Source organism: Arvicola amphibius, chromosome X, assembly GCF_903992535.2.
Source record: "Arvicola amphibius chromosome X, mArvAmp1.2, whole genome shotgun sequence".
In the NCBI taxonomy this organism is placed as follows: domain Eukaryota; kingdom Metazoa; phylum Chordata; class Mammalia; order Rodentia; family Cricetidae; genus Arvicola; species Arvicola amphibius.
Genome location: NC_052065.1, coordinates 111,153,239 through 111,169,596, shown reverse-complemented (window position 1 = coordinate 111,169,596; position 16,358 = coordinate 111,153,239). Strand labels below are relative to the sequence as shown.

The following is a 16,358-nucleotide window of genomic DNA, read 5'->3' as shown; positions in this document are numbered from 1 at the left end:
GATGAGGCACCTATTTTTACCAACTTTCCCGCCAATATAGCTGTCAGTTACCTATTTGCATGGTTGTGTGCCCCTTGGAGTCTTCAATTAACAGATAAGTTCACGGGGGTGATGGCATGGGCATTGAGACCCAGCATGGCCCTTAATCCTGCATGTGGACAGGAATAAGTCACAGGACCTCTGAGCCCCATCTATCCAGCATGAGGCAGAGAAACTGTGCCTTCTTCATGTGCCTGTGTGACAGACTAAATGACGTTATTGAACGTTAGCAGGCACATTGCAAATGCTGTTCTCATTGTGCCTGCAGCACCTCGTCCCAGTCTATGCGTAGACGGCAAGGGGGGGCCTGGTTTTTTAATGAGCATTTATTAATCAGGCCCAGTGGTGCAAGCCTGCAGAGACTGAGGCAGGAGGCAGGCAGATCATGAAGAGTAAGTTCAGAGCCAGCCTAGGTAATTTAGTGAGAAACAGTCTCAAATTTTAAAACATTTTCTTATACTCTCTCTCTCTGTCTGTCTCTGTTTCTCTCTCTCTCTCTCTCTCTCTCTCTCTCTCTCTCTCTGTGTGTGTGTGTGTGTGTGTGTGTGTGTGTGTGTGTGTGTGTGTGTGTGTGTGTGTGTGTGTATACCACGTCATTCAGAGGACAACCCACTGGACTCCATTCTCTCCTTCCACCATGTAGGCTCCAGGCCGGCAGGCTTGGCGTCCTGTGCCCTAACTGGCTGGGCCATCTCATCAGGTTTTAAAGCAAAATAAAAGGGGTCAGGGATACAGCTCGGTTGAAAAGTGCTTGCCTGACATGCACAAGGCCCTGATTTCCATCCCCAGAAAAGCAGACATTCAGTGAGAGGTCACCAAGCGCTAGTCCTGCATGTAACTGTATCTCCTCAGCCTCCTGGAAATTGCCATCTCCCAAATTTGGTTTCTTGATGTACATTCTCCCTCCCAGGCAGGATGTCACTGTCAAAGTTTGCTCTTAGAAAATTTAGCCATAGCTACTGGTTGGGGTGGGGGCCTCTCTGGCCCAAGCCCCTGGGCCTCTGCACAGTCTACCCATGCTTTCTCAGAAGCTGCTTGCCTGCATCTCAAATACTTTCTCTCGGAGGCTCAGCTGTGCTCTGGGCTTCCCCATCCCAAGCCCTCAGTAGCCACACTGGCACTGACTGTTTCTCTCCTCTCTTCCCAAGCACAAAACTAATCCGCTGTGTTTGCTCGCCTTTCCTAAAATGATGGCAGGCTTTCTGGGCAGCTCATCGTCCCTCAGGCCTGATGCTGAAATGCAAGGCAGGTACACTGGCAGAATCGAGATGAGCTCATAGGCACAACACTGCAGGGCAGCTGCCCATGCCCACTGTGTGACTCCCTCTACTGTAGAGCAAGGGCTTCCCAGCTATAGGACAACGATATGGGGCCTGGCTACACCAACAGGGATATGAGTCATGTGGGTCACAAGACAGAAAGATCCGTTTGCTGCAGTATGGTTGCTTGCTATTGCTGCTGTTGTTTAATTATTGATTCTAGTCTCATTTTTTTTTTAAATTTTTTTTCTTATTTTTTTTAAATATTTATTTATTTATTATGTATACAATATTCTGTCTGTGTTTATGTCTGCAGGCCAGAAGAGGGCACCAGACCCCATTACAGATGGTTGTGAGCCACCATGTGGTTGCTGGGAATTGAACTCAGGACCTTTGGAAGAGCAGGCAATGCTCTTAACCTCTGAGCCATCTCTCCAGCCCTAGTCTCATTTTTGTAATGATAATAAAATATTCAGACAAAAGGTAACTCAGAAGAACAGGAATATTATTCAGCTTACAATTCCAAGTTCCGATCTGTTATTGTGAGGACACTAAGGCAGGAACTTCAAGCATCATATCTACAGTCAAGAGCATAGCAGATAAACCCATCAGTCCTCCCTCCCTTCCTTCCATGTGAGGTCAGCTAGCTTTCTTTACCTCTATGCAGTTCAGGGCCCGGCCTAGGGAATAGTGCTGCCCACGGTGGGGTGGTTCTTCCGACAGCAGTCAACAATCAGGACAGTCCCCTGCAGACATGCCCACAGGCCAGTGTAACCCAGATAAGTCTTCAGTAAGACTCTCTTCCCAGGTGATTCTCATTTCTATCAAAATGGCAGTGAAAACAAAGCAGCACAGTGCTACTCGCCAAAGGACTCGAGCCTCTTTACCATTAGCTGCCTTCCACATACAACTGCACGGCTTTGCATTCAAGCTGAATCCTACACATCTCCAGAAAACAAAGGTCATTTCCAAGTGACGAGTTGAAAAGTTCTGAGCTCCGGTTTGCTACACTGACAAACTGTCTTTTTCCTACTTATTTTTCCCTTCTCTTCCCTGACCCACTGATCTTGAACACCTAGCTTCAAGTGATCCTCCTGCCCACATTCCCCCAAGTAGCTGGGACTATATCTTGGTCTTGCTATCTTAAAACTCCTACAACGAAACGTTCTCTTTTCCGCAGGTAAATGCATGCACACAAAATCCAAATGGAAGCATAAACACACAATGGAAACCAAGATTCCTCACCCTGTGCCCTCCCCATCCAGTTCCCTCCCAGACAAGTACCACGGTTCCTGTGTCCTTACCTGTACTTTCCAAAGATGACTTATGCAAAAGTCGCATTAATGTGAAGATTTGTGTTCTTTCTGGTTGTAGGGAATCAGCAGTATACTGTGAGTAGTCTTCTCCACCAAACACCCCTTACACGGGTTGCACAGCAGATATCCTGCATATTAGATGCTTACATTACAATTCATAACAGCAGCAGAATTACACTTATGAAGCCGTAATGATGATGATTTTATGGTTGGGGGTCAGCACAACATGAGGAACTGGATGAAAGAGTTGCAGCATTAGGGAGCTGGTCTACACCCTTTCTTTTTCACTAAAATTATGTCTTAAGAGTGACACCCTATTCATCCAGATGGAGCAGCCACATATTCTTAATTATGGCATAGTATTCTATAGCATGATGTCTTATTTTCTACTGCTGAGCATCCAGACTTATCTCTAGTCTTTTGCAGTTACTAACACTGCAGTGGCAAATATCCTTGTAACATACATTGTTTCATATATATGCAGATATATCTGCAGAAAAAATTCCTTAAGGTAGTAGTATTTTGGCCAAAAGGGTTCATAGTGGGCTGGGCACATAAAGTCATTTTGTAGTCTTTAACATGTACAAAGCCCTAGGTTCCATCCCAGCACTCACGAAATAAGGACAGGAGAATCAGAAGTTCAAGGTCATCCTCAACTATGTAGTGAGTTCAAGACCAGCTTGGGTTACATGAGACCCTGCCATCAAAAATCATGCAAGTATATGTGGTGGTTTGAAAGAAAATGGCCCCCATAGGCTTTAGAGAGTGGCACTATTAGCAGGTGTGGCCTTGTTGGCGTAGGTGTGGCTTTGTTGGAGGAAGGGTGTCACTAGGGAGTTGGTTTTGAGGTCTCAGAAGCTCAAACGAGGCCTAGTGTGGCTCACTATCACTTTCTGCTGCCTGTGGATTCAAATGTAGAACTCGGCTCCTTCTCCAGCACCATTTCTGCCTGCATGCCACTATGCTATGCTTCCTGCCTTGATGATGAAGGACCGAACCTCTGAACTGTAAGCCAGGCCCAACTAAATGTTTTCCTTGATAAGAGTTGCCAGGGTCATGGTGTCTCTTCACAGCAATAGAAACCCTAACTAAGGCTATATCTTTGTAAGTATTGCTTAATCATTTCAGTATTCATTGAAAGAATATTTAGCCAGTGCTACCTCTTCTGAAAGGTCTGGGAAGTTTAGAAACTTTCAAATGCTTAGCTTTAAAGTGTTTGGTTTTTTTTCCTTTTTTCCCAATATATAGTAAGCACCTACAGTGTGAAAGAAATGTTGGTAGACATTTGGGAAAGACCCATGGCAAGAAAGATGTGGTCACTGGCCATGTGGTATTTGCAGTCCCAGCAGGATAGGGAGCTAGCGAGAGAACACAAGAAAGAAATAATTATACACAACAGATCATTACAAATCCTTACCAAGTGCCATGAAGAACATGGCGACCAAAAAGCGTGTGATAAGCCCAGTCTAGGCATCTGAGAAGATTTCCCTGAGAAAATGCTATTTCTTCTTGTCCCTATGACAATCTTGGCGAGACAGAGAAAAATGGCAGGAAGGCACGTGGAGTTGGGCCTGCTGCAAGGATTACATAAACGGGAAAGGGTCTTCAGGGTCATTTCATTTCGATATCCTTAGTAGCCGCGGGAGGAAACTAAGGTCCAAAGATGTCACTGATTTATCAAGGTTATACCACTAGTGGCCGAGCCGGGCCTAGTTCTCCTGATCTCTTTAGGTGATGTTATAGTGCAGGATCCAGCGTGCTCCCCCTGAGGGCTGGGGACCTGAAGTCAGTGACTACATCTTACTTAGCCTAGAGTTGCCTGGGTCTGTGTAGAAGAAACCTTAAGTTCAGGCCCTTGTGACTAGCCATCTACTGTGTTCTGTTTCTCTTTGCTAGTAGGATATAATTTAAGAACAAGGCAATCTAGCATTCCAGTCTAGCAGGTTGGTTTGGTCTTCAGCATACTTGTCTCTTCTCCAAGTTTAGAAATGGTAATAATGACCTTAATGATGGCGGTTACTTATTTAGTGCCTGCTCTGTATCAAGTACAGTGCTAAGCACTTTGCATGTGCTAGATTATTTAATATGAACAACAATCCCATAAGGTACATGTTATTATTAGTCCATTTTACAGGGGAAAGAGGGGGGCTCAGACAGATCAAGGCATTTGCTGGAGGTCATAGGCTAGTGAGCTGTTGCAAGCTGTCTAGCTCCGGTGTGACATGAAGGTAGCAAGCCCTGTGGGGAGGCACAGTAAGGATGTAGATGAGGAAATGGATGGGACAGGAAAGCTGAATGAAATCAAGGAAGGGGCTATTTACCGGAAACACAAAAGAGGGCTGAAGGAACCCAGAAGAGGACTTGCTTAGTGTATACAAGGTCCTGAAATCAATCCCCAGCACTACAGGAAAAAAAGGTACCAAAGAATCAACATAAGACCACATCAAGGACCAAGATGCCTTATGGTCCTGTTCATCACAGCCCCTCGGATCGTTAATGCCTCTGCTCACTTGCCTGCTCCTTTATGTCCAAGCCACCAGCATCCTGTTGGCTTCATGTTCCTTGTTCCCATGTTCTCTGTGTCCCTTCCTCCCTCCCTCTTCTCCCACTCTGTGAGTTTGTCTGTGTTGGTGCATGTCGCATGTTGGCCCATGTGTGTGGAGGCCAGAGGTCAATGTTGGGTGTTGCTCCTGAGAGTCTCTCTGGGACCTTGCACTAGGCAAGTAGGCTGTGCTAGCTGGCTACAGAGCCAGCTAGCCTGTCTCTGCATCAGCAGGGCTAGAAGAACATGCATTACCACGCCCATCGTTTTCCATGGGTGCTGGGAACTGAAACCAGACTTTGTACAACAGGCATCTGACTGACTGTACTTATCTCTAGCCCCTTATCATTCTTTTCTCTGACAGGGTCTTTGAACTTGATATTAGCTGGGAATGACCTTACAGTTTTGATGTTGCTACCTTCAACTCCCCAGTGCTGGAATTATGGATGTGTATCCCCATGCCCAGTTCATGTGGTGCCGGAGACGGAGCCCACGGCATTGTTAGAGTGACAAGCAAGGACTCTACCAACTGAGCCACAACTCCAGGCCCCTTGTTTTTCATTCTTGTGGCTTTCTGACTCCCATTCTGAGATCCATGTCACTTGTCCCCCTCGGCTTATCCTCAACCCCACAAACTCCCTCTGATTCACACTGCTGAAGATGGGTGCCTGGGAGAGCAGCTAGGGGAGCACAGAAAGTTCATGGCCTCAAATCTGCACCGCTCCTCCATCTGCAGAGCTAGTCTTCAAGCGTCCTTGGCACATCTTCATAACAGCTTTTCCAAATCTTACCAGACTCCTCACTGCGCACCCGCCACCTCCTCCCTAGGTGGATAACCTGGCGCTGCCCTCCTCACTATGCACCTGCCACCTTCTTAGGCGGGTAACCTGGTTTGCTCTGATAACCTGGTTTGCTCTTTCAAGGGGAAAGTGGAGTGATAAAGAAAGTCAACCTTTTGCTTCTTTACATGCTATTCCCGCCTTCCTGGCGGTGCCCTGGGTGTCACACCTCACATTCCTCTTGGGCATCTTTCCTCCTTAACAGATGAATACGTTCAAGTCCCACTCATGGAAAACACAATTTCTTCCTCCAATCCTAACTTGCCCTTTCAGAGCGTTGCCCCCTCCCTTATTCCCAGACAATCAAATTAGCTAGTTTTGGTGTTGTGTTCTAGAAGTTTTGGATGGATGTAAAGATTTGTGTGACTGCCACCACAATGAAGACATAGAACTGTTCAGTCAATCCCCCAATTCTCATGCACTCCCTTTACAGTCAAGGCCTCCAGGAGCACCCCTGAGATGGTACCATTCCGTGTGTTCTCCATCCCTGTGGTGTTATCTTCTGAAAATAGTGCACTCCGTGTCGTACCTCTGGAGTTATGCACACTGTTGTATTCAGTGATAGCTTTAGGATTTCTATTTAATTCTATGCGTGTGTGTAGTGTATGTCTGCGTGTGGCTATGTACACATGAGTGTGGATGCCTACGGAGATCGGAAGAGGATATTAGACTACCCTGGAGCTGGAGTTACAGGCAATTCTGAGCTACCCGATGTGAGGTTCTGGGAATTATAACTTAGCCCTCTGCAAGAGCAGTAAGTGCTCTCACCCACTGAGCTATCTCTCTAGCCTCCAGCCTGTTCTTTATTTTTTTCTATGGATTTGTTTTCATTTAAATTATGTACACGGAGGTGGGTATATCCACCTGTGGAGGAAGCTTGCCTCAGCCTCACAAGTGCAGTGATTAAAGAGACGAGAGAGTTCCTTTCAGGAATTGAGCATTTTGATGAGGACAGAATTTTATCAATAGTTCGGAGGGGAGGTATGCAATCCATGGAGTGCCCAAAGGAAAGATGACCAAAGGTGTCAAAGTGAGAATGAGGGCCAGACTGAAATTGGCACACACTGTTCTTTTTGCATTCTCTTATTCTTTGAAAAGTTTATACACATATACAAGTATCGTGGTCACATCCACCCCTCCCTCCCTCCTTCCAGCTCTCCCTGGGCCATCCCCACAGCATCTCTCCCCTCCCCCACTCAACATCTTCTTTTTCTTTTTTCTTTTTCAAGTTATCTAAGATGATGGTGAGGCTGGGCTAAGCCCAACCACCAGGTGCCAGTCTCTAGTAAAAGTAGAAGGGGGGCCAGGAGGGCCAGAGATGACAGCAGGACAAGGATGTGGAGTAGCCTGGGCCCCAGATGGGCACTTTTGTCACGAGAGTGAAGCGGACAACAATAGACAACCGGAAGAATGCCACAGTCCCCTGTTCTCAACCCTGTGACATTTATTTGTGTTGTGGGAAAAAAAAAAAAACCCTACTTGGTGGCTTCCCAGAAGAGGAATCAGTTAAGATAAGGAGTCAAGAGGACACCAAAAAAAGTTTAAAGTCTGGGGCTGGAGAGATGGCTCAGTGGTTAAAAGAGCACTGACTGCTCTTCCAGAGAACCCAGGTTCAATTCCTAGTACTCACTTGGCAGCTAGCAACCATCTATAACTCCAGTTCTAAGAGGGTCTGATGCCCTCACATGTACATGGTACACAGACCTACATGCAGGCAAATCTCCCATATAGGTAAAATAAATATAAGTAAATCTCAAAAAGGTTAGAAGCATAGGAGGATGTAACAGGTCCATTGGACATAGGCTAGGATGGAATGCAGGTATAAAATTGAGTCTATCCAAAATACCTACTTTCTTTTAAGCAAAATACACCACAAATACGTGAGCAAGGCATCATGGTTCTATAGCAAATCAATTATTTGTCTAAATTTGGCATGGTGGCTCATACCTGTAATCTCAGCATTTAGGAGGCTGAAACAGAAGTGTGGTGACGTCCCAGCCAAACTGGGTTACATAAGAAAAACTTTGTTTCAAAAAGCCTTTATTCTAGCTGGGTGGTGGTGGCTTTAACCGCAGCACTTGGGAGGCAGAGGCAAGCAGATCTCTGTGAGTTCGAGAACAGCTTGGTCTACAGAACAAGTTCCAGGACAGCAGACAGCCAGGGCTACACATAGAACTTTGTCTCAAAAAAAATGTTTTTTTCCTTCTAAGACCATGGAAGAAGATGAACTCTGAAGTTGCTATTTTTTGCCACCATCTAGACACAGATCCATACCCAAGACCCTGCTCATTTTATGTCGGACATTAAATTTCGGGTACTTCAACCACTCCCTAATACCTTTCATTTCCTGCCAGGCTCAGAGTCCTTATCTTCCCCATCATGGAGGAGTAGATGTCCATTTCTCAGGAGCAGTGGACTGCTTCCGGCAGATAGTGAAGACCCAAGGGGTCCTGGGCCTCTGGAGCGGACTGACAGCTAACTTACTGAAGGTGAGAAGGGTGGTCAGTCTCCTGCTTCTCTGCCTCTTCCACTTCTTTCCCTTCCTTATCACGCTAGTAGGATTCACATGAAAACACCTCATCTACCACTAATGGACACAGCCCATCGACCCTGATGGATGCAATGGGGGAGAATCTAACACCCAATCGTAGAAGAGCTGAGCATTTGGTCTGATCTAGAATTTTCCAACAGTTGGACACATGGACCCCCTAAGGAGAATACAGTCCCCATCTAAAATTGTTTGCAGAAATACAAAGACAATCCACAAATGAATTATATTTCCATAGACTTCTGCCACCAGAATTAAGAACAAGAACTCTGGACTAGCCAGCTCACATGCAAATATGCAGTCATGCAGTCAAGCCCAGCATGTAGTGGTGAGCAGTGCAAATCAACGACATACATATTCATGTGGACCCAGCGCTTGCCCAGGGCATGATGCCCTTAAGGGGCTCTGCCATCCTTCCTCTCCTCCCGCACTGTACCAGATTTCCTCTTTCTACATTCTTTGATTCTAGAAAGAATTGTCATGTAGTGCTGTCCACAGGTATTATCTTAGCTTACCCTGGTGCAGCTCCACTGCAGAAACACCTTTTCTTAATAACTTGCTCCAAGGCTCCAAAGGGTTGGGTTCAGCTCAGGACAGCTTCCCTGTTCTGTTAATTAAACCTTGAGACACTGAAATTGGCTAAAGGGAAATGACTGAATAGAGTATTACTCCCCATACTTCCTAGTACACACCAATAAAAAAATAAAAATTAGCCAGGCAGTGGTGGCGCATGCCTTTAATCCCAGCACTCAGAGACAGAGGCAGGTGGATCTCTATGAGTTCAAGGCCAGTCTGGTCTACAGAGCAAGTTCCAGGACTCCAGGACAGCCAGGGCTACACAGGGAACCCGTGTCTAAAAACCAAACAATAAATTAAATTAAAATTCATTTTGTAATTTCAAAAAGTTGTTTAACATACAGGCTGGAGGCTCAGTGAGGAAGAATGTTTGCTGATCTTCCAGAGAACCTGAGCTCAGTTCCCCCACCCATGGTGAGATGCTCACAACCACACATAACTCCATGTCCTAGTGATCCCGTACCCTCTTCTGGCCCCCATGGTTGCTGAGCCACATACACGCACACAGATAGGTGAATAAAAGTAAGTCTTTTTGAAAAAAGAATTTAATACAATTTTCATTTTCTGTTTAACAGGTAGTTCCATATTTTGGAGTTATGTTTAGCATGTTTGAGTTCTGTAAAAGAATTTTTCTTTATCAAAATGGTTACATCCTGTCCCCACTGACCTACAAATTGACTCCAGGGGTAGACCAAAGTTTGAAGCCCCAGGAGTTACGGGAACTAAAGAAGTTCTTCAAGCCCAGAAAACTGGAATCTAAAAAACCAACTCTGTGAAGCTGAATGGACGGCGTGCAGCAGTCGCAAGTGACTATGCCCTCCTAGCTGTGCACACCAGGAGGAATGAGAGAGTCCTTCTGCCTGCTGCTCTTGGAGATGTGGCCACGAGGCCATACATCACATCAGAACCCTGAATTTTCCCTGTGAATACCTGTGCCTTGAGAAGCTTTTGCAAGACTGCTCTGTCACTTGGCGCCCCACCAGACTGTACGGAAGCCTAGTGGCAATCAGATGCGCAGGATATGGCATCTTGCAGCTGAAGTAGCAGAGCAGAGACCAGGTCACGAGCCCAGTCACCAGAGTCCAGGTAGAGTAGTCCAAGTTTCTCTTAACTGTGACCTGTGGCTTCCCCATATAGACCTCCTTAAACTTAGACCTTTGTGGGCTTCTGAGAGCACAAATTACCATGTAGGTTAGGCCTTAGCAAAAATCCCAAATGAAAAGTTTTTGGGGTTTTTTTTTTATTATTCCAAATGCTCTTGCTATGAAGTGCAGGCTGCCCTCGGTCATGATCTTCCTGCCTAGACTCCCAGACACCTGAGATTTCAGGTGTCTACTGCAATGCTCATCCTTGGAACCCTTATTCTTTATTGAAAACTCAAGCACCCCAAGCCTAGAAGCTTCTATTTCAAGAAGGCAGTTTTCCCCGTGACTTCTTAAGGATGCACTGACATTCCTGACTGACGTCATGCACAGTTCCAGCAGCCTTAATTATCTGCCTTTTTAACTTGCTTTGTAAGCCGACCCTGAAAATAAATTACTCAATCATTTTCTGTTATTCTCACAAGATGTCCTAATTGGCTAGAAAGGATAGATAGAACATATGACACACGTACTCCCCCAAAATGGCATAAAATAAAAATCTTTTAAGCTAATCATCCATTGGAGAAACTTTTGCTTGTTTGTTTTTTGTTTGTTTTAATGTAATCAAATGGGGATTCCATGTAAAACTCATATAGCTATACTTTCCAAATAGTACCAATCATGCATTTTAAATGCATTTATATGTTAACAAGATGTGCTGGTGCCCATCTGCAGTCATAGCCCTTGGGAGGCTAAGGCAGGAAGATAAGAGTTCAAGATCAGCCTTAGCTGATAAGTAGGTAAGTTCAAGTTCTTCTTGTACGTAGTGAAATCTTATCTCAGGAAACAATAAGTAAATAAATAAATGTATTTCTGACATGAATTCACGTATGTTTTCTGTTCCTTCCCTGCCATGTACATGAAGGTTTTCAGAATTTTGAAAGTATTTTTCCATATTAAACTTATTTTCTAAAGGAAAAAAATGTGACTGGGGAATTGGCTCAGCAGTTAAGAGCACTTGTTGCTTCGCAGAGGACCCGAATTCTATTCCCTGCACCTACCTGCATGGTGGCTCACAACCATCTGTAACTCCAGCCCCGGGGGATCTAACACCCTCTTCTGAACTCCACAAGCACCAGACACGCACACAGTGCACATACGTACATGCAGAAAACCACCCACATACAGAAATAACTCTGGAATTTTTTTCTTTAATTTTTTTTTTTTATTTTTCGAGACAGGGTTTCTCTGTGGCTTTGGAGCCTGTCCTGGAACTAGCTCTTGTAGACCAGGCTAGCCTTGAACTCACAGAGATCCGTCTGCCTCTGCCTCCCGAGTGCTGGGATTAAAGGCGTGCGCCACCACCGCCCGGCTTTTAATTTTTTAAAAGGGGAAAAAATCAGTTATTTATTCCTAATCAAAGTTATAAAACTATGGTTAAGTTCTCAGACCTTTGTCATATTTAAATAGACAAAATAACTCATTTTCCCCACTCCTGCAGCAGTCTGTTTTAGAGAATGACGCTGACATGTGTAACCCGATCTGTTAAGTTGCGGGGAGGCAAATACTGCATCCAGCCAGTAATCCATGTTTGTTTATTGTCATTTTCTTTAAAGCAACAAAACAAACTTTCAGAAAATGCTGAATTCTATAAGTGTGTTTTTGACAAGCGTTACCATCTAGCCTCAGATTGGTCTCATCTTAGGGTTTCTTCTGTGCAGTCTTCCACAAATGTCACATAAATGCTACTTGGCACAGAGATATTCTCTGAGCTGAGGGGGACGTCGTTGTTTTGATTTGGCTTGCTTTTTAAGAGTTACTCTTCGTTATTTGTGTGATGGAGTGAGGGTGTGTGTGAGAGCACGGGTGCTGTAGAGGTCCAGATCCCTCGGCTCTGCACCTCCAGGTGGCTGGATGCTGCTGGCCATGGTTGCTGGGAACCAGATTCAGGTCCTCTACTAGATCAGTATGCGCTCTTACTAGCTGAGCCATCTCTCCAGCCTCACTCAATTGTGATTTTTTTTTCAATAAAATCAAGAATATGTCTCATTTTCCTGTAGTTTCAGAACAACGCCTTAAAAGTCTAGTTCTGTTCCTAAAATGAACTTAGAGCTATTTTTATTTCCTTAGAGGTGAAACAAGATGTTCTGCCTTCCTAACTTCTGGTTGCCAGTGGGCACCTCCCAGCACTAAGAACTTCAGAAGAATCATAAAGAAGTGCGGTGTGCTAATCACCCAGGAGGAACTCAGGAATAAAACATACCTGCATCCATGAATGTCTAGGGCTACAAAGCAAACCCAAGCAAAGCATGGCAGAGGGGCATCTCCTACCAACAGGACGGCCATGGGGCTTGACCTACGAGTCAAAGTACACTGAATGAGAGACTAAAAGGCTCAGCACAGGGGAGGGGGGCTAGTAATGAGTAGGGGCTCTGAGGTAATGAGTCTTGAATTAGGCTTAGGTTGTTTGGGTTTTGTTAACAGAGTTTCCTAGAATGCCATTCAGTACGTAACCCAGACTGGCCTAGAACTCACAATTCTCCTACCTCCATTTGCCGAGTGCTGGAATTACACTTGTTTTATACTGTGCCTAGTTTTGAACTGAGTTATGTTTTGTAAACTTTCATTTTATTGCTGTTTTATTTTCTTTTTCACAGGAGTTGTTTTGAGACAGGATTTCACTCTGCAGTCCATTTGGGCAGGGATGAAACTGTGTATTCCAGGGTGGCCTCAAACTCATGACAATCCTCTTGCCATAGCCTGGTGACTGCTGGAATTACAAGTATGGGGCCACATTGCCTGCTAGGTTTTGATATTTTAAAGTATCTCACTGTGTAGCCCAGGCTGGCTTTGAACTCATAATCTACCTTACTTAAGTTCCTGTAATAGACAAAATTACAGGTTTCCCTTTACATGCCTGGCTCTGAACTTCATTTTGAAGAAAGGACTATAGTAATTTGAATGGATATGTCCCCTATTAGGTGCATATACTTGGATACTTGGTTGCCACTGATTTTAGTGATATTTCATTTGTATTTTAATAAATGAAGTTTGCCTGAAGATCAGAGAGTAAAACAGCCACACTGGTCAGCCACACAGACCAGGCAGTGGTGGCACACACCTTTAATCCCAGTAGCTACACTAGTTCGCCATATAAACCAGGCAGTAGTGGTGCATGCCTTTAATCCCAGCCCTAGAGAGGAATATAAAATGGGAGGAGACAGGTCTCAGCTCAGTCTCATTCTGAGAATTTGTGGAGACAGGATCATCACTTTGGTCTGAGGTGGAGATAAAAGCAAGTGCTTTGTTTTTCTGATCTTCAGGTTGAACCCTCCCCCTACCAAAAAAGTGTATGGTTTTTTTTTCTGAGACAGGGTTTTATTTATTAAAATATGAATGACATATCACTACACACTGATGGTGCTGGTCAGGGTGTTACAGAACCGTTAGGAGGAGCAGCCTTGCTGGAGGGTGCACCTCCCTGGGGGCAGAGTTGGAAAGTGTATAGTTTCGTCCCACTTGCACTCGGATTTCTGCACATGGTTGAAGAGACCATGTCTCAGCTTCTTGATCTGGCTACCTCCCACCTGCTGCCATGCTGTCTCTGCCTTTGTGGACCCTCCGTCTGGAACTATAAGGCAAAATGGACTCTTCTATAAGCTGCTTCTGGTCATGGTGCCTATCACAGAGACAAAACAGTAACTCATTCAAGGGCATAGGCAGGAGCACAGGGATGTAGGCAAGCGAAGAGCGCTTGAGGCAGAGAGAGAAGACTGGCATTTGTCCATTTGTTCAACAACTGTTAGGCACTGTGGATGCAGTGACATGAAAGGCAAATGTGACCCCAGACACATTCTAGTGAGCGGAGAGATCAATAGACAAGCCAACTGATCAGAAAGCTAGGTAGTAATGTTGGAAGAGGAATCACAGGGCACTTTAATTAAAGAATTCTGTGGGGGAAAGGGAAAATCTTTCAATCGGGGGTCCAGGGAAGGCCATTCTGAGAGGTGACATTGGAGATAAGACCTAAAAGATGAGAATGAGCCAACCACAGAGAGAAGCAGAAAGAACATCTCCAACAAATGGAAAGAGCAAATGCAAATGTCCGGTTGTCCAAAAACAATTTAGTGAATAGAGAGGAAGGGGATGCAGCCAGAGTGTGGTCCCTGGTGAAGGAGTGGGAGGAGATGAGGTTGAATAGAGGGGCACATCATCTGCATCTGTTTGATTGCAACTCTGGAGACAGAATCCAGTGCCTTGCACATGTCAGGCAGGCCCTCTGACGCTGAGCTACATCCTTCGCTCTAAAAGCCAAATCTCATATGGTCACATAGGCCATGTATAACGAGAAGTACTGAAGATTTTTAAAAAGAAACAACACGGTCTGGTTTTCAATTTAACATACAATGCTAGTTGTTATGGGGAGGACAGAGTACAGGGAGGCATGGTTAGAAATGAGAAGACCAACAAAAAGCTGACTCCAGAGTTATGAGCAAGAAATGCCAGCTTGGCCTAGAATCGTGACAAAACCAAAAGTGGGTTCAAGGACTGGAGAGATGGCTCAATGGTTAGCGCACATGCTGCCCTGCTAAAGGGTTGGAGTATAATCCCTAGCACCCACTCTGGCCTGTAACTCCAGCTCCAGAAGGAACTGGCACTTCTAGCTTCCGAGAGCATCTGCACTCACATGCACACACCCATAGGCCACACACACAAACAAGTTGAAAATAACAAAAATAGGTGATGGGGAGATTGTTCAGTGGTTAAGAGCATGGGCCCAGGTTCCATTCCCAGCACCCATAGGGTAGTTCAAAATCATCTGTAATGCTGTCCCCAGGGAAATCTGATGCCCAGTCTGGCCTCCTTGAGCGCAGCATGCATGTGGTGTACAGACATAAAAAATAATATTTGTAAAAAGAAAAATGTTAAGACATATTTTGCAATTGAACTTAAAAAGACTTGCTGAACGACTGAATGCAAGTAGAATGGGGATGTAGAAGGAGCTGTGGGCCGCTTCCTGCCACCCGGCTCCCGGCTGCCGGCTAGCTTTAGCCAAAATACTTACACGGAAACTGTATTCATTTAAACACTGCCTGGCCCATTACATCTAGCCTCTTACTGGCTAATTCTCACATCTTGCTTAACCCATTTCTAATAATCTGTGTAGCACCACGAAGTGGTGACTTACTGAGAAGATTCTAACCTGCATCCATCTCAGAGAGGAGAGTCATGGCGACTGCCTCACTGTCTTCTACCCAGCATCCTGTTCTGTTTACTCTGCCTACCTAATTTTCTGTCCTATCAAAGGGCCAAGGCAGTTTCTTTATTAACCAACGAAATCAACACAAAACAGAAGACCCTCTCACATCATTTCCCCTTTTTCTGTTAAAACAAAAAAGAAAGGCTTTAACATTGAGGCTGGGACCTAAGGTTTTAGCTTTTAATTTAACAAACCAGATGATGTTGTCATTTGTTGACATAGGAACAATGGAGGAGGGTAGGAGTTTTGCCAGAGAAGAAATTAAAAGTTCCATTGCTAATATGTTAAATTCAAACTTCCCAAAATAAATCCAAGTGAAGAAATAGATAGTTGACTAGAGCCTAAATTGTCCCTATAATTGTCCAATTTGTAGTAGAGGGAACAATAACCCCAAAGTACCCATACACTAATTCCCAGAACCTTTTAATGTATTCCCCTACACAACAAAATAAACTTGGGGGTTGGGCTTGTTTTTTTGTTTTGTTTTTTGAGACAGGGCCTTCCTATTAGAGCCCATACCAACCCTCCTGCCTCAGCTTCTCAAGTAGTGTGATGACAGGCATGAGGCATCATTCCCTGAGACAAAAAGAGATCTTGAACAAGTGACTACAGTTATAGCAGTGAGACAGATAGTTCTGGCTTGTCTGGGTGTTCCCAGTCTCTTCAGAGTCCTCAGAAACTGAGGAGATGGACTCAGAGTGTGGGGAGTAAGCAAGAAATGCAAGAACAAGAGAGACGTGTCAAGGACTAACTCTGAACACAAAGGTGCCCAGGAGCCAAAGAACGGGGATGGCTTCAAGAAGTTAAGAATGACCCTCAGCTGACAGCCAGTAAGGAAACAAGAACCTCAGTCCTAGAAGCAAAAAGGGCTAAAATTTGTCAGTAACTTTAATGAGC

At 44.9% G+C, this 16,358-nt stretch overlaps 1 protein-coding gene and 1 non-coding gene across 3 annotated transcripts in view; both read left to right on the top strand.

Annotated features, from left to right (window-relative positions):
• Slc25a43 (solute carrier family 25 member 43) overlaps positions 1–10,326 on the top strand; it is a 35,124-nt gene extending 24,798 nt beyond the window's left edge. For both annotated transcript variants that reach the window (XM_038317160.1, XM_038317159.1), the window contains exons 4-5: positions 8,350–8,484; positions 9,695–10,326. In XM_038317160.1, coding sequence (XP_038173088.1) covers positions 8,350–8,484; positions 9,695–9,895 — 336 coding nt within the window. In that variant the 3' untranslated portion in view covers positions 9,896–10,326. The remainder of the gene's footprint in view (positions 1–8,349; positions 8,485–9,694) is intronic.
• LOC119805631 lies at positions 9,111–9,237 on the top strand. Its single transcript, XR_005283947.1, has one exon. It is a non-coding gene; the product is annotated as a small nucleolar RNA SNORA36 family (small nucleolar RNA).
• Positions 10,327–16,358: the final 6,032 nt, after the last annotated feature.